The following is an 18,327-nucleotide window of genomic DNA, read 5'->3' as shown; positions in this document are numbered from 1 at the left end:
CCCGGTTGCTCATAACGTACAGCACCGTCAGCGACGTTCTCTTGGCGCGTGGTCACCGGCCAGCCGTTGTCCTCCACAAACCGGAACTCTGGCCGCCCAGCCCTCTTGGGTTCGTGCAACTGCGTCGGGTCAGCATAAGACAAGTTTCTTTTCATCGGTTCACTGGCTCTATAGCGATTCGCGATTTCTGAAGACAACCAGCACCAGCACATGCTGCATTCACAAAGGGCCCAGTTTTCAGAAAGATTATATGTATATAATGGAAAAGTCGCTGCAGTGGTTGCATTTTGTGGTGCCGCAGCAAAAACATCGCGAGGATTATCTGCAACGACTGGAATGCGGTGAGATTGTCTAAACCGTTTTATTGCGATAGCAATTATATGGTCACTCCAAGCGCATTCTTGCCGTCGCCGTCGTCGTCGCCGTGAGGTTCCGTATAAAGTCCAACGGCGATAAAACCGTCGCCGCGCGCGTACGCTGTGCGTGCGAGTAAGCGTGCGAGGGTGAGCCAGCAACCGCAGTTTAATCTCACGCACGCGAGAGAGGAAGAGAGAGGAAGGCGGCCGGAAGCGCGCGCGGTCTTTGTTCGCGCGCGAGGCACGGGGAAGAGGCCGCGGGGGGGGGGGGGCGTTCTGCTCTTGCGGCTGCTGTGCACGGAGCTGCCGCGCGGGCGCCTCATCTTCAAAGCGGTCTGCGATGGGGACAAAGTGCATGCGCCGAGTGCCGGCAGCTTCGTATGCGCTGTGCTTTCGACGTTTAGCGAGAGCCAGCGCGAAGGTCAATTTGCTCGCTGCCGCTGCGCGCTTTCTCACTCCAGTGTGTTGATGAGTTTCTGCGGTCATCGAGCGAGATGTGTTCATGTTTACATGTGCGCGCATGACACCGTGCTTGTTTATTTAGTTAGTAATACGGCTGATAAAACTTTATACGGCTGATAAAACTACCGTCCTTACTTCGTATAGCTGTCTACTAATTTGCTGTCGCAATCGATGCTTCGCCTTTAGTGCGAAACTGCAACTTTTTTTTTTTTTTGCTAGCTGCTCGCACAGCCACTTCCGGCCTACGGCCGTAGGCCTACGCGGTAGCTATACGGCCTACGCAACGTTCACATTCGCGCCTAAATTGTCTCATGCACGTAATCTTCTTCTGCTTAAACGCGCTTTCATTTGGAGTCAGTGGACCCACGGCTCACCATGAAATTATGCACCGGTGCGTTTCAGCGAACACGTTCAAAATTTTTAAAGGTTGCCTGTGGCAAATAGCACAATTCTATTTCGTGAGCTGGTCTTATTCGAAGAGGCGGACATTACTTGAAAAAAAAAATTAAATGCATAATCACCTAATGAACAAAAATTCACTAATTGAGTTTTAACTAATTACCTTATGGCTCATATTACAATTTACTAGTTCTAGCCGTGGAGTTAGCAAGGCGGATCCACTCAGGATTCACACGAATTCTCAGGATGACACCAGTTTCGAGATATTAATTCCCAAACTTTGCGGAGAAATGCATTGGCGTTCCAGCTGCTTTCTTAACAAAACGTCGTTTATGCATTGAATCACAAAAGTAACTGAAGTGACAAACTATATTGGTGATAGTGGAAGGTAAACCATTCCACTGCCTTCTGGCTGGCGGAATGCTTCTATGGGCTGATGACGCTGCTGCAAGGGTATACGCCGTATCATCGACTGATCTCAAAATCAGGGCTATGAAAAGATCGGCCAGCGACTGTTGTATTAAAAAAAAAAGTTAGTTTTGCCCTAGTATCACCGCAAATAAAAAAAAAAAACGTGAAATAATTTGTGCAAATATGACAATCGTAAACAAGATGTAAAAATGGGGCATTTTACGGTAAAATTGTAAATATTGGCAGGTTATGGGTTAAATATTCGCTAACGTGCACCCTTTGCTCGGTGCACGATTTTTTTTCTTTTTAATGCTTCTGTCCTTCATCGGAATGCAGCCGCCGCAGCCGGGAATCGAACCCGCCACTTCGCGTTCAGCAGGAGACATGGCGGCAGGTGGCGCAGTTCTTCCTTTCTTCTTAGGAGGTATTCGTATACGGTGGTGTCTTGGGGGCAGTCGCAAAGGTGAGATGAGTTGCCTTTTCGTCACTTTCATTTCCCTTTTCCTTATTATGCTTACATTCCAATTAAAAGAAATAGTTAACTTCGCCTATACTTTCCTTGGCTTGACTGTCTGTTGACTTCTAGTGGTTGTGTAACTAACAACAATCTAATCCGAGCCGTTCGGTTCCCCTGATTCTTTTCGTTCTTTGATAAATAAGATATGGTTTATTCAGAAGGGAAAGAAGGCACCGTAGACGAAGGGACCACGCAGCTTATCCCTTTTAGCGCACGGCCCTCGGGCGGGAAGATCGACGCATGTAAACGAGATCCGCACGCTCCAGACCAACTTGTCCGGCGCGCGCGCGCGATTCGCGAGAGCCATGGGAAACGGAGTTGCATCACGTACTGTAAGCGACCGTTAGCGAGAACGAGACAAGCCGCGGCCCGAACGTTGAAAGGGACCCACTCAATCACGCGGCGGTCGTCTTTCTTTCCCTGCCTGTGCGGAACCTAAACCCGGTTGCGGACAATGCATGATGAAGCTGTCTTGGCGCAACGCCTTTCTCGCGAGCGGATGTCGGACACACACACACGCACGCACCACACCGCATGTACTGTACATTGCAGCGCTGCGCGCTGCTCATAGTCGCAAAAATTAACTCCATCCTACGCCCTAGCTAAGTTATCGTTCACTTTAGCTTATTGACCGCCTTAACTGATCGGCACTCGGCTGTTTGCAGTCTCCTACAGCCGGGTGCAGGCGGCCGGAAACGGGCACACATGTATCCAAGTGACCTTGCACTTTGAAACAACTCCGAGTATCGCGGTCAGCTTCCTTCGGTGCTTCGAAGAGGCTATTTCGACAACTTTCGGGTGTGCCAGCCACCACGCCATCCTCTACGCGTCTCGCTATGTACGCGTCATGACGATGTTTCACCACGAACCGCATTGGCGCGGCGACCCGCTCACTGTGAGTGCATCGGCGGCCCTGCATAGGCTTCTTGCAGAATTAGTGGGATTATGCAAAACTGTTCGCTCTAAGCGAGTGCTCACTCTGAATGAGGCCTTTGTAATCGATTGTATACATCGCGAGTAAATGACAGTTTAGGAATAACAACAGAGGAGAAGGGGAACCCTTGGTGTCCGATTTTTGTTAGTCACAACAGATAATTAAGCTCACAAGAACTGAAACTTCGGCAAGTTTGCACCAATGCACGTTGCCTAAATAGCACAAGGGAGGCGAAGACAGAAGAGAAAACGACACCTTCAATCTAACTTCAAGCTAAAGTTAACTTCAACTATAAAGTTAACTTCAAACTTCAAGCGCTAATCTGAAACTTAAAGTTTACTCCTGACGAAAATCACTTTTTTTCTGACCAACGACAGTATGGTTACAATAGAATGACGAAGGCGGTATGACGATTACATTATGATGATAATGCGATGATGTCACTGAGGTGATGACAATGGTATGACGACGTTCGTGTGACGACGACGGCGTGACGAGAGTGGGACCACGACGGCCATCACAACGACGAACACATAACTCAAGCTATTCGACAACTTGGACTACTGGGTCAGAACGGCATCACGAGAGTCAGATCGTGATGATAGAGCCAGATAGATAGATAGATAAATAGATAGATAGATAGATAGATAGATAGATAGATAGATAGATAGACAGACAGACAGACAGACAGACAGACAGACAGACAGACAGACAGACAGACAGACAGACAGATAGATAGATAGATAGATAGATAGATAGATAGATAGATAGATAGATAGATAGATAGATCTCAAAACGGCTGAAGTAGGCAAAGAATGCTAATCGCATTAAAAAATATTATACCACTCCCTCTAAAGGTACGCGCGCTTCACCGAATAAGCTGAATATACATATATGACCTTCCATGTTCACGTGCTCGTGCAGAACAGCGGTACCTGATCAATGATGGCCTCCCGGAACTGTCTCAGGGCAGCGTTGTAGTCGCTGTAGACAAACCCCAAGGAGCTGCCGCCCGTCGACATGACTCCTATCCTCGGCTTTTCTGAAAAGGACAAGAAAGAGGGACAGTAGATGTGTATAGAGTATATGGAGAATATATAGAAACACGGAGATAATAAAGCAGAAGGGCAATGCTTCAACTTATAAACATATTAAAATATACGAGTGGTGATTATAGCAAAGACAGATCATTAATACACACAGAACCAAGAAATACGCAATCATTACATTATATAGTTAAAAAAGAGAGAAAGAGAAAATGGAATTCTATTTCTTTCTCCCAACACATCACATCACTTACAGACAGGAGAGGAGCACCACAGACTAGAGACAAGTTCCGTGGCAGAAAATAATCCCAAATCAAGTTGGTGGGCCTCGCCTTCACGACTACCCAAAGCTATACCTTTTCTAAAGACCATTGTTCTCTGACTCGCAGCGGCTACCGCGCGTTCTTCTGTTGAAGACGAGCTCCTGGGTTCGACTGCCGGCTGCGGCGGCCGCATTTTCTGATGGGGGCGGAATGCAAAAGCGCTCGTGTACCGCGCATTGGGAGCACGTCTTGAGCTCTGCACTAGAACATCTGCCACAGATAGCTCAGGAAATAAATACGCAAAGTAATAACAGGCGGCGACTTGTAGGGCGTGCTGTCGCTGTTTGCAGTTATCTAATTTCCGGAAGGCGTAAAAGAAGCGGCTATACCAGGCATGACATCTTTCGTTTGGCACGCAGCCACGGTCAGGGGCGCGTTTGCGGGGTTGTCCTCATTTGGCTGTATTTTCCTTCATCCATTTTGGTAAAGCAGCGGCGTTCTTACGAGTATACATCTTCGTCGGCTTGCCCGTAAACATTTGCAATGAACCCCGCGTGCACGCGTGTGAATCACTGAAGCAGATGTCAAAAAAGAAAGCCTGCCAAAGAGCTGGATTCAAGATGGTGACACTGGCTGGCTGGTTATGCGTTCCGACGAACAAAAACATAAAAGTATATGTTTTTTTTTGTAAACCGTTCATCGCAAGCTTTTATTTATTTTTTGTAATTCTATCACTTCGTGCCTCGTGCACTGCCCTATCCACATATCCACACCGGCCTCCATCCGGTGTGCATCGCGGTCCATTTAATGCCTTCCGGCCGTCCACCTGCCAAACAATTAAGTGCAACGGAACTGTCACACACTTGAATTATTGTCATCTCCTGACTTCGCACGCTCGAACGACTTCGGGACGTAGTGAGAAAGGTTCATCACCTGTGGCTTCTGCGTGCGTCTACTTTGATACAGAAAAACGCGTATATATATATATATATATATATATATATATATATATATATATATATATATATATATATATATACAGCGCTCAGCGATTGAAAATCGACACTCGGAGAGCGTGGCTCACGGCCCTTTTTGCGCCAGCGGTGGCCATTGCGGACACCGACTTGATGAATTTTCGTATTACATGAAAGCAAAAGCCTTTGTGATGTGACTGCATTTTGTCCCCCCAGCAGTCAACCAGCGCTCACCAGGGGCGCAAAAAGCGACAGTCGTCGCAATGCGGTCCGAGCATCGCGGTTCAATCGCTGAGCGCTGTACACGATCGCAAACAATTTGTACGCGGACTAATAATGAAGAAAACGTATACTTGCACTAAAATCGAAAGCAGGCAAAATATTCTCAAAGGATGCTGTTTCGAGCCTCGAGTCAGCTCAACAACAGTTTGCGCCGGGAAGATGGGAGAGAAACGACCAGAAAGACAAATCGATGGGTATAAGAAACTATGTTAATGTCGCCGTTTATATGTAATTATTCCGCTTATAACGAGCGGAAGAATGTTACGCGAGTGGGCGCGTGGCGCGAAATGCGTTCTCTGCTCTCAACATACGCAAATCGGGAAACGTTTACGATCGGACCACCGGAACAAACTATACAAGGGCAATGCACGCTAGTCTTCCATTGTTGAACGTACGCCTCCATATGCAAATGCACTATAAAAAAAATTTGGAATGCGGAAAAAAGTGGGCAAACAGAAAAATGCGTCAAGAGACAGCGTGAGCGAGGACGGCACGAAGAAAATTGCGTGTGATAGCGCTCGCGGAACAACCACACTTGAACAAATTACACTTTTTACCACGCCACCTACCTGCATCTATACAGCTATATGATTATTGAGACATATTTCGAAGTTGCAGAAATACTATACCACAGGCTTCTCGCGCGTACAAGGATGACTCTTAATAAGTATGGAGGTTGGGAAACACTTATATTTTAATTTTATACTAAAGTTGGTCTCGAAAGGTCGAACCTGGCGTAATCGATATCATCGTGACGCCATGACGAAATTTCCTGACTTCGTGTAGCAATAAGACTAGGTATGATGGTGCTGCTCAGAAATAAATAAATAAAGAAAAATATGAAAATCTAACGCGCGTCTTGGAATCTATGTGAAGCGGTTAATGAAATGCTATAAATTTGCCAATTACTGCGTGCTACGCAATGTGACGCGCGGATCATCTCAAAGAGCAAGTTGGCGTTGGCACGATACAAGTGTATACGTGCGATTGCGGCCTAATGGTTAGAGCTTCGGACACGTAATTATACAAGACAGCAGCAGCAAAAACCGTACCTGACGCCCGAAATCAGTGTGACAAGTCTAAAATTGTCCCTTTCCCTTCCTTACACTTCAATCGCGTCCTCATATTGCCTGTTTATGTCTTTACTTCATGGCGCGTACTATCATCCGAAATCAAGGCACACATTATTGAAGCCACTTAACCGAATCTCAACGCGTTCAAATCACTCCCATCCAGTTGCACGCATATACAGCATGTACATGCTGTATTGCCCCCCTTACACAATGTCCCACGAGGGCGCTGTAAGGTACTCATAAATAAAATAAATAAATAAATATCTGGCCGAACATGATCAGCTCTTATGAGTTCGTTTTTTTTCCCTGACGCTATAATTATTTGGAATTCAGTAGCCGACGATATAGTATTAATTATGCTCTGACCGCACATCTTTCAAGAAAAAAAAAAAGAAAAAAAAGAGAGAGAGAGAGAGAGAGAGAGAGAGAGAGAGAGAGAGAGAGAGAGAGAGAGAGAGAGAAGTCGAAAATGCCATGTCAGTAAGTACTCCTTTAAATAGTCTAGCTTAATGTAGAACGAAGCCGGACGCATTAATTAAAGTATGTACTTCGTACCCACATACTATGATCTCCGGCGAGCATCAACCCGTACGTGCGCTCGTATATGCGCGTGTGAATGCTACACGCGATGCCTTCCTCGAAGATACGAATACTGCTGAGTCGTACTATAAATGTAATACTGTATACTGTGATTTAACCCTATAGCACTCAATGTGTTATGCATGCTAAGCTGTTTTGATACCTCAAAATTCTGATTTACGCACGGCAAACTTAACGCATAGCCTATAGTAGCGCTTTTGATACGTTGGAGGGAATTTTCACTCGTGAATATAGTTCAGTAAACGTACTAATTGATTCAATACTGCATAATTAGGTTTTAACTAAAAAATGTTCGTGTGCAACAAATGTACTCTCCGTGGTCATAAATACAGGTGAACAAGTTGTTCTAATTTTCCTTGATGGGAGAAACTGTGTTTGGGGCATTAGGACTGCACGAATATTTTTGAGTAAAACGATGTTTTATGCATTGAAGCACAAAGTTAACTGGAACGCCCGTGCATTTCGTCGGAAACATCGAAAATTAATATCTCGAAACTGCTTCAGTCCTGAGAATTCGTTCCAAGTGGATACGCCTTGCGAACTCAGCGGTTATAATTCGTACATTTAAGGATGCGCCGTAAAAAGGTAATTAAAAGTTAATTAGCGTAATTACATTAATTCTTCAATTCCGCGTTTTGATTTCTCGTGGAAGTAATCGAGTAGTTTAGATCAAGGATTATAATTGTGCTATCTGCCACAGGCAATTTTTACAAATTTGGTGCAGCTAAAATGAAACACCCTGTAAGTGCCGGACATGTGTGCATACGTCCTAAACTGTGTTTGGATTATGAAGCTGCGTATATATCTCAAAAGAGTTTGGACACGAGCACGCGTCCCATTCGTTCCTAATAATTTGTTGCTGTTTGTTTAATAACTGCACACCGATGGAATCCTAATACACAGCTGAAAATGCGCACATGTACACATGCCACAAACACGCAAACATACTAACTCTAAAAAAATGTAAGCAAGAGAAAAACAAACTAAACCAGGAAAAGCGACTCATATATGTACCCGCGTCAAGTAAGAGTTCATGTACACTGTACAATAAAAGCGCTACTAGACGTATAACACACGAACGTCATTTTTCAAGTCTATACTCGAGGCAACAAACAGTCAATTCACAAAGAGCTCATGCATATTTACAATTCAAAGCATATTAATAAGATTGCTGGCTACCAGGAAATACCGGAGGGCTGCGCCCTGTTTGGTAGGGTATGACCATGAACCAGTGTTGTACAGAACTAGTTCTTTTTGGGCGACTTTGGGAGGCGCAAAAAACTACCGCTTACCTGTCACGTGACTATGGTGCCTTTTCTTTCGTGAGTTCTCCATTATAGTTTTTTTTTTATCACTAGGCATCAAGATTGCATGTCACGTGACGCTCCCTCCTGTAGTTTCTTTCCTCCATGCCGGCCTGTCGGACACTAACATCGAGATGTAACTCTTGCCGAGTTCAAACAAGGGTCTTTACTAAATTGCGAATATATATTCTGGACATTTCTTTTTCCAATCATACTGCAATATTGAATCAGCATTCATTAAACGCCTATGTATTGTTCCTTTCGATGCGGTTTCTTGTGCAAGAAGTTTAATTATATCCTCCTGAGACATTACACATTGCCTTCAACCTTTTTTTTTTTTCGAAATTCACTCGGAAGTGATGACGCAAAATATTCACTCGGTATGAAATACGGTGCATGTGTAACTGTAAAGAAGTGGTTTAATCATGTCCTTGCCCTCCGCTTTCGAGAAATTTGACAATAAATTGGTCTAGACCTCTGTGTCGTCCCAAACGGCCAAAAGACTTCGAGGCGTGTTTCGAAGTCACCGAGATTGCGTGAAAATACCGGACGCGACAGCAACATGGCAATGTACTACACGTAGTTACATCTTCATCTCAGCGTTTAAACAATGAAGTGCAGTTTTTACCACAGCTAACATGAGGCGATGATGGAGAATTTTTTTTTTTTTTTTCACGTACATGGAGACGGAGCTTTTGGCATCTATCCGTGGTATTCAAATTAAAAAAAATTTTTTTCTAGTTCATGACATAACAGTAGACAATAAAAACCACCTTGAAGAGCGATTATGTCCCGTTGTGTTCGGGTCTCAGGAGGATATTGGTACATGTGAGTAAGTTTCTTTTTGCAGATCTGAAGCGCAGTATCCGGACTGCACATTTGAAGACCGAAGTGGAAAGTGCCATATGTGTTGCACTTGTAATAGACGAGTACCAAAGTTGCAGTTAGACATGTCTGGAGTATGTCCGGTGCTGCCTGAAAAAAAAAAAAAAATCGTCTAGGAGCGTTTCTTTGGATTCTTTTTATCTCTAGATAATCTGCCGCCGGCGATGTTCAAATTCGTATAATATACGGAGTTCGATGCGAGTTTTAAATTTCTCACTTTATTTCGCCGCAGGATTATCTGACACCAAATTTGAATTTAAAAAAATCAAATGTAACGTTAATTTAACGACACGTTCCAGTGTTAGAAATGTACCTCCTCGAACGCGTTCTTTGCGCATTAAAGTAACATTAAGTAACAATAAAGTAACGGGGACTCGTTCCAAGATTGGGAAGGAACGAGGAACGAGCTTTCGTTCCTGTTTTAGAGGAACGTGTACAACACTGTCATGAACCCAAGTAATTTGGTAATGGAAAATTCACGTCTGTCCAAGTAGCTTAACATATCTCGGAAATGGGCAGGCTGTTGGTCATACTGTGGACAATCTATGAGCAAGCGCTTCACAGAGGCGTTTGGGGTGTCACAGTTGATGCAGTCCGGAGGTTGTCTTCCTTCGTATTCGGTGCAAAAAGCGAGGTGTGTAGGCCATGCCCAGTCGTAAACGATGAAGAAGGGTATCTATAATGTACGGCCAGTTTTTATGTTCACACAAAACCGTAGAGTAGGGTCGACTCGATGCAGAAATGATGTCTTAGCTTGCTCATTAAACCACATATCTTCCGACAGCGTCCTACGTATAGCTAGCGTAGAACACTTTTGGCGTCAAACTGAACGAATTACAGATGAGCCACTAAATTCAATGAGTGAGCATCAGACGCCAGACGGTCGGCCACCTCATTGCCTGTTATACTATATGACTGCATGCAGAATCCATTGAACGTGAACTCGATGGCCGGGATGTGAAGCGATGGTCAATGTCTTTGCGAACCACATACGGTAGCGAGCCAGAATCGGTATAAAAACAATATTGAGCCAATGACTTCAGTGCAACTTTTGAGTCAGAATATATGACCCAATCATTATTTATTTCGTTATCAGCTATGTATTTTATTTCATTTTTTTTTGCCTGGAGAATCTCAAATAGTTCTGCCGAGGTAGATGACGTCTTGTGCGTCAAACGGTAGCTTCCTCTTTCATTGTGCGTTGGGACGTAAACGGCAGACGTGGAGCTATGCTCTGTGGATCCATCAATAAATATGACCGTATTGTCGTCTTGCAATCGACTCTTGTGCAGGAGCGTCAGAATTTCAGCTTGTAGTGGATGCGTTGTTGATATTTTATCAATTCCTGAAATTGTGAGAGCTACAGAAGGTATGGTGAAATGCCAAGATGGGCAATTTAAGTCCGGGCGAGGTGGTTAATTTTGCAGGGAAATGATGGACGGATGATGAGAACGTTATGCGTCGTACATTCGCCCAGATCTTTGAAGGAGAACAATCTGCAATTGATGGTTATCGTGCTGTGTTAACCTGATGAAATGTCTGTCTAAGAGTTTCCTGAACAAGTAGAGCTTGAACATGTGATTCCCTGGCTTCAGCTATAATAAGGCTGCACAATACTGAGATAGGTAATTCAAGGCATATTCTGAGGCTTCGAGTAATCAGTTTGGCTAGAATTCGGTCAGAGAACTCAGATAAGCCATAAATTAAAGGCAATGAGTAGGCGATTGTTTGGCGAACGACATAACATGGAGTTTAAGTAGTGATTCTAATGTGTTGCCCCATTTAGTCCCTGTGATGCACCGTAAAACGTTGAGAGTTCGATTGACGCGCTTGCTTCTTTATCACCCTTATTCCTGTTCGACGTTCGCGTGCAGTGGTCGATGTCCTTTTGTTGCGATGCTAATCTCTCCCAACTCTCTTATCAGAATTAAACCTCTTTTTTTTTATCTCTGTGACATGCACTTCACCTACAATAGCTACTAATGGCCGCCTGTTTCAGCGTCGTCTGAATGTTGCCATGGCAGCTGACGCAACTGAAAGCCGAGGCCGTAACAGGCAACGGCATACATACATGCGGGGAAGGCGCTGACGGTAAAAAAAAATTATGGGGTTTTAAGTGCCAAAACCTCGATCTGATTATGAGGCACGCCGTAGTGGGGGACTCCGGAAATTTCGACCACCTGGGGTTCTTTAACGTGCACCTAAATCTAAGCACACGGGTGTTTTCGCATTTCGCCCCCATCGAAATGCGGCCGCCGTGGCCGGAATTCGATCCCGCGACCTCGTGCTCGGCCCCACCCAACGAGGCAGCTGGGTCCCAACGAATGCGCCACCCGGAAAGTATTACACAATACCGAATTCAAATGTCGCTGCACTGAGTAAACCTTTACCGCGTCCAGGAGGCGGAGGGGCGCAGAATGCCCCGGCAGGTCGCCGTTCGGCGAGTGAGAAAACATCCAGATGCGGTCGCAAGGGCGACTGTCGAACGTGCCAGAGGCTGAACTGAGTTGCTCCGGCTCATTCCGGATCGAAGGCAGCGATAGCGCCACCGCCCAGATGTCTGCACGGATAGCCGGTGCGCCGAGCTTGTCGGGGAGCTAGAGTTTCACAACAGGTGCCTCCGTGCCAATTAGGTATGCACGCAGTGTTATAAGCGGGGAGACATCAACTGCGCGCCCCACAAAGCCCAATCAAGGATGCGGCGGGCCGGAAGCTCCCGATTGTTTCTACTTGCAAAACGAGCTCTCGCTATTCGCACGCGTTGTATCGGCGGCAGCTGGCGCTAATACAATACGGGAAGAGCGCGCGACAAAAATAGTCGTTGACGCAATTGCCCCATTGTAGAGCGCGCGTTTCCCGACGCTCGAGTTTCCCATTTGATGTTTCTCGTCGCTGTCATTTCCTTTGGAGCGGCACATTTCTTGCCGCGCGTCGAGGCCGCGGAGCGGCCAAAACAATTGTGCGTCCTCCGGAGGCCTCGCGTCTGTCCTCCGACGCCTGAGCCCGCTTGTTGTCTCCACATGCCTGACAAACGACGGTGCGAGCAGCTCCCGACGAAAGCTCCTCTGGAAGGCGCGGCGTCGCGCTGAAGCCTTATAGTACATAGGAGAAACACATGCCTATATGCACATAGAGCGTGCCTCGCAGGGATGAATGCACAAAAGAGAACTCAGGAGAGCGCAGCTGAGTTTGTCCGCAGTTCCCTCGCCCGCACTTTATAGGAAAGCGTGAGTGACGAAGAAGCGGGCTCTATAGACGAAGCGCAACGTGTGGACGCTGCGAGCACGTGCGGAACCACGGCGGAGCCAGACCTGCCTGGAAACCGTGTTGCGACATCGGTTTCCCACGCAGACCGAGATAGTGGCCTCGACTCGGGGAACGCGAGCGCGCCCGCTTATCGTGGTGTGTAATCGGAGAGGCCGGGGCCCTCTTTACGCGTCGTCGCCTTTTACTGGGTGGAGAGACCGCTCAATGATCTAGAAGGGGGATTGCATTTCTACGCATGCCGTTTCGTTTATCCCCTTCAATCTCTCTTTCTTTTCTGCATTTTCCCGCCCACGAACGGGGGCTTACTATACCTCACTCACGCATAACTTGCACGCTTGGGATTACTTGCAAAGAGTAAATGTCACTGACTTATGTTGGATCACCTATGGTTCGTTTCGATTTTGTATCGCGATAGGACTACGGCAGTGTGAGCCTGCGCAGGGCAGGAAAGCGATGTCGATGCAACACAAAATGACACCAAGGACAGCATAGGGGAAATGCTCTGCAGTTCTTAACTGAGCTAAAGAAATGACAAATAAATGGAAATGAAAGTGGCTGAAAAAACAAATCCCCGCCAGTTGTTTTTTTGATCCACTTTCATTTCCATGTAGTTCATCATTTATTTAATAAAATGAGGAACTACTAGTAATTTCCGCTATGCTGTCCTTGGTGTCATTGTTTGTTGGCTTCTTATGATATGACTACTAAAAATCGGACCCCTCGGAACCCTCTCGTTCATGTATATACGTATATACATATATACGTATATTCGTGTAGTAGAAATCACGCTGGCCGCGGTAGAATATCTGCAGAGGAAATAGAACACGACGTACACTGGTGTACGTCGTGTATATTCCTAATGCTTCAGCTGGTTGCTTGTCCAGCCTTTGTCAGCAGTAGTGTCAATCCTTTGTCAAACTAAATTAACTTTAAATTATGGGGTTTTACGTGCCAAAACCACGATCTGATTATGAGGCACGCGGTAGTGGGGTACTCCGGAGTAATTTGGACCACCTGGGGTTCTTTAACGTGCACCTAAATCTAAGTACACGGGCGTTTTAGCATTTCACCCCCATCGAAATGCGGCCGCCGTGGCCGGGATTCGATCCCGCGACCTCGTGCTCAGCAGCCCTACACCATAGCCACTGAGCAACCACGGCGGGTCCTTTGTCAAACCAAACAGCAGTGAAGCCATGTTTGCTTAGCAGAAATAACAAGACTAGTGCCATTTTCGAGATATGTGCCTCCAAAATCTGCTAAAAGAAATGCATTGGTGCTACATTTAAGATCATCCCGAACTATTGATGCGCACTTTAGGGAAATCGTTAGCTGGAACGTCCATGTATTACGTAGCACACTTTAAGGCGGGATATCTCGAAAGTGGTGACAGCTTTATTATTTCCGTTAAGCAAACATGACTTGAGTACTGCTCGGCTTCAATTTAGTTATTGGAACATGTTCCCTAAAGTGAATAATTTAAAAGTTAATTAGTGAATCGTTTTCATTCGCCAACTGGACATTGTGATTTGTCGCGCACGTAACGTCCACATCTTCCATAAATATACCTAAAAAAACGGAACAACGCTATCTGTTTAAACATCTATTAAAACGAAAAAAAAAAAGCAAATGTATACTGTGCACCAAGGTATACGTCGTGTAATCTTTCCTCTGCGATTATTTGTGGCAATAGTTTCACTCTAATTCTTCAAATAATCTCCCAAGTACCTCTTTGTTTGGCGTTGCCGGTCCGTGGGATATATTGTATTTTTGCTGTTGTATCCCCTTACTCCTCCTCCCCCCCCCCCCCCCCCCCCCCCGTGCAGGGTAGCCAACCGGAACTACCTCTGGTTAGAACCTCGCTGGCTTTCTATGCATCCTTTCTCTCTCTCCCTTTGCTGTTGTATATAGAACATTTCTGCCTTGGTTCGATATTTGCAGCCTCTAAAACTGCCAGATTTCGATTCCTTCACGTACGGTGCTGTTCAGCAAACCCGTTCTATTAGTAAGGTATGTTGATGTATACCTATAACGCCGTGTCAGCCTTAGCACGATCCAGATGCTGTTTCCTAACGCGGCGTCAATCTTGTTTTCCTGCTGCCCGTTGATTTTGGTGTAGCGTCCCGCATACTTAACCCTTCTTGCGATGGCTGTCTCAATTTACTCGCAGAGATGGCGCTCTTCTAGCCCTATACATATTTATTATTATTATTATTATTATTATTATTATTATTATTATTATTATTATTATTATTATTATTATTATTATTATTATTATTATTATTATTTATTTTATTTATATTCTTGAGCTGCAAAACAATCCGGTTCACTTGCCTAACCTTTATCCGCTATGGTGGCTCCGCCATTATGAACAATGTCTTTACGCGGTCTCGTTGACCGAGATTAAGTAATGTACGTCAGATGGTTCTGCTGCAGCTAATGTCAGTAACAGGGAGCACAGATCTCGCGCGATCTCGCTTCGCCGCTTGACACGACGCCGACTGGCGCTGCGAGCGCGGTATCCGAGATCGTTCCAACGCACGCGGCGCGTGGTGACGAAAGCTCGGCGTCAATGAATGAGCGCGCGCGTGGGGTGTATGTGTACACGCGTTTGTGCGTACGCGCGCGACCGTGCGTACCGCGGTCAAGCATTATATGACCACTCGCTCCGTTCGCCTTCGCATATTTACTGCACGCGCTTCCTTCGCGCGCCATTAAGAGGGTACGGCAATCACCTAATCGTCATTTAAGAAATGATAACTGCCCAAGAGTGACTTCAGACGTCGTTCTAGAGTAGTATTTGACAGATATAGCTATGACGGTCAAAGAATCTGTCCCTTTGTACTTCGCTGACTGCAGCGCAAGAACAAGGATAACTGGCGGTCTTGAACGAAAATCAAGTGTTCCCTTTCATATTGGTCCTAACTGCACCTCTACAGGCGAATACAAGAGCATTATAACCACGGTCTCAGTCTGCGAAGGTTGGATAGAAGGAAAGTGCGCCAGCTAAGCGGCTGAGCGGCCGGTCATTCCACGGAGAGACGGCTTGAAGCGGGCGCTTAGCGCCTCCGTCCCGTTTCCACTCGTGTATAACAAGCTTGATAAGGGACAACGTTTGCAGTCCTTGTCAGGGAAACGGTGCTCTGCGATCGGCGCCTCACCAACGATTACTCAGCATAAATGAGTCCGCATCTCAATCGACGATATCCGCGTCTTTACTGACGAAGAGACGTCACTCTTGTACTAGCTTCAAATAGATGCAGAAACCGAATAAAAACTAACATAAATAAATTCTCTGCTATATCGGTCAGTAGTGTGGACGGACGGGAGGAAGGCTTGCCCAGTCACACTTCGATCGATCGATTGACTGAACGTTTGATTGATTGATTAATTGATTGATTGGTTTAACGTTCCAAAGCAACGCTACGACTATGAGAGAGGCTTTAATGGAGGGCTCCGGATTAACATTGACCACTTGGGGTTCTTTGTCTAAACATATACACGAGCGCGTTTTCACTTCACCCCCACCGAAGATGACACTTTCGGACTCCAAGCAAGCTTTCTTGCGGCCGGCTGTCACAAGCGCCGAATCTCGCGAACTCACCAGGGAAGTGAGAGCTCGTGCTGCAGGGGCTGCTGCGCTCAGTCAACTGTAGCGGGGCAGCCTAACCACGCAGAACACGCATCGGTGTGCTACACTGTTTTACCACAATCAGTGCGGTGCAGCCGACTGGTAATGTTTCGTGTCTTAGGTGCCAGTGACTATACAAGTTCTGCACTGTTTTGTAGCCTATTTCGTTTGTCACACTAACGTGCGAAGGCCATTTCCTCGCGGTCATTTTTTCAGCTCGATTATAGTGCGGATTGAGCAGTTCATTGACACAGTGCCACTTTTGTCTATGGCTTCACTTAGCGTGCACTACGAGCCAATCGGCCGAACCTGACACTAACAGTAGACAAAACGACTATACATTAAGTACCAAAATAGATATAGCAGGGAGGCAGAGACACTGCCGGACAGAACAGGAATACTGATAACCAGGCATACTCACCGTAATGCCTACAAATGCTGACTATCCTGTCCTCCGTCATGAGGTGAGAGACCCGGATGAGGTGCTCCTGCGACTTCTGGACAGGCCACCTGGAAAACGAACAAATCCTTGTCAGGTCTCGAACGCTATATGACAAGCGTGCGTAGTGGAACACGCCGCGTTGGTAAATACTACGCTGAACGCTTATCGTGACGTCCGCATGAACGGGATCAATACGCATGAACAAGACGCAGTGACAAACAGAAGTAAGGAATGATGAGTTTTTTTGAGTATGGCCCGAGGTTTGCCTGTAGCTCAAAATACGACCAAGGCGACGGGCCGTCTTAGACAACACGTGCTATACAGCCTGGCCGACCGCATCCAGGCCGGTCGCGGTTGACTAAACATGTGTGGCGTAATATAATGAAGGAAACGTCTTTTATAATAACGAAAAGAACAGTTTAAGCACAGAACTTCACGCGAATTAGGTAGGAGGCACATCTTTTACAACGTGTACGCCATTTTACGTCGCGACATAACCATCTGGGGAGCATTGTAACCTCTCACAGCAGATTTTTGCTTTCAATCGTGAAAGATTTTGCGAATGGCTGTCTGCCAGCGCGCTTTTAAATCCACACGTACACACACACACAACTTTCAAGACGTAATCGGCGGACATTCACGAAGCAGCACCATAAGGGGTGCGGTGACATCATCACCGTTTGACCGCAAGACGCAGTACAGAGCCGAGCTCCCACCCCCGTCACGGGTGCCACACTCAGCGCAAGTGTAGCCGTTCTCACGCGCGGGCGGCCGGCCGTGTCGTCCAGCGTGCACATGTGGGTGGCCGCGGCGAGAAAATAGCCGCGTAAACAAAGACGCGCTCTCGGCGGGACGAGACCGCGGGTCGAGAGAGCTATACGGCTGCTCGCCAGTTTAGAGGCTTGGCCGCGCTCCAGGCTAACCACCGTCGCGAGACCGCGTGGCCCGCATTCTAATCCGCCGACTCAGCGGCCGCTGTTTGCGGTGACTAGCGGCAGCGGTGTACGCATCACTCTGCCCGCGCCTGTATACAGCTATACACGAGCAGAGCCGCACGGCAGTGGAAGCCAGATTCACCACAGTCGATTAGCATGGCTTTTGCAGAAACGTAACAAGAGAATGTATCAAGTGGCGTAAGCAAGCCGCTGCTGCTGCTGCTGATAAGGATGATGACCTGTCACGACGAGAGCAGCCGCATTATTGCGCATTTAAAGGGGCCTCCGCAACACCTTCTTTTTCTTCTTTTCTTTTTCAAACCATTTCGGCGTGAGTGCGATATCTTTAATTGAATATATTGTAGAAGTAATTTCTGAAAATGACTATACTCATAACGGAGGTATAGAGAGCGCAATGTTTACTTTACCCTATCCCTCGCAGCTGGGGCGGCGCCGATAGAAAGTGCCTCGCCGATTGCCCAAATTATACCGCGCGCGTTTGTGTCGTTCCATCTCCCATCCGTTGTCCTGTTTTTCGCCACAGGAAAA

At 46.4% G+C, this 18,327-nt stretch overlaps 1 protein-coding gene across 1 annotated transcript in view; it reads right to left on the bottom strand.

Annotated features, from left to right (window-relative positions):
* The window catches only part of LOC125942102 (uncharacterized), a 63,902-nt gene that overhangs the window by 733 nt on the left and 44,842 nt on the right, over nt 1-18,327 (bottom strand). The window contains exons 2-4 of the mRNA XM_049660144.1: nt 16,823-16,911; nt 4,015-4,121; nt 21-119 (exon numbers count right to left, since the gene is read on the bottom strand). Coding sequence (XP_049516101.1) covers nt 21-119; nt 4,015-4,121; nt 16,823-16,911 — 295 coding nt within the window. The remainder of the gene's footprint in view (nt 1-20; nt 120-4,014; nt 4,122-16,822; nt 16,912-18,327) is intronic.

This window comes from Dermacentor silvarum, chromosome 1 (genome assembly GCF_013339745.2).
Source record: "Dermacentor silvarum isolate Dsil-2018 chromosome 1, BIME_Dsil_1.4, whole genome shotgun sequence".
NCBI classification, from domain to species: Eukaryota; Metazoa; Arthropoda; class Arachnida; order Ixodida; family Ixodidae; genus Dermacentor; species Dermacentor silvarum.
The sequence above is the reverse complement of the archived record's forward strand: the minus strand, read 5'-3'. Positions and strand labels throughout refer to the sequence as shown.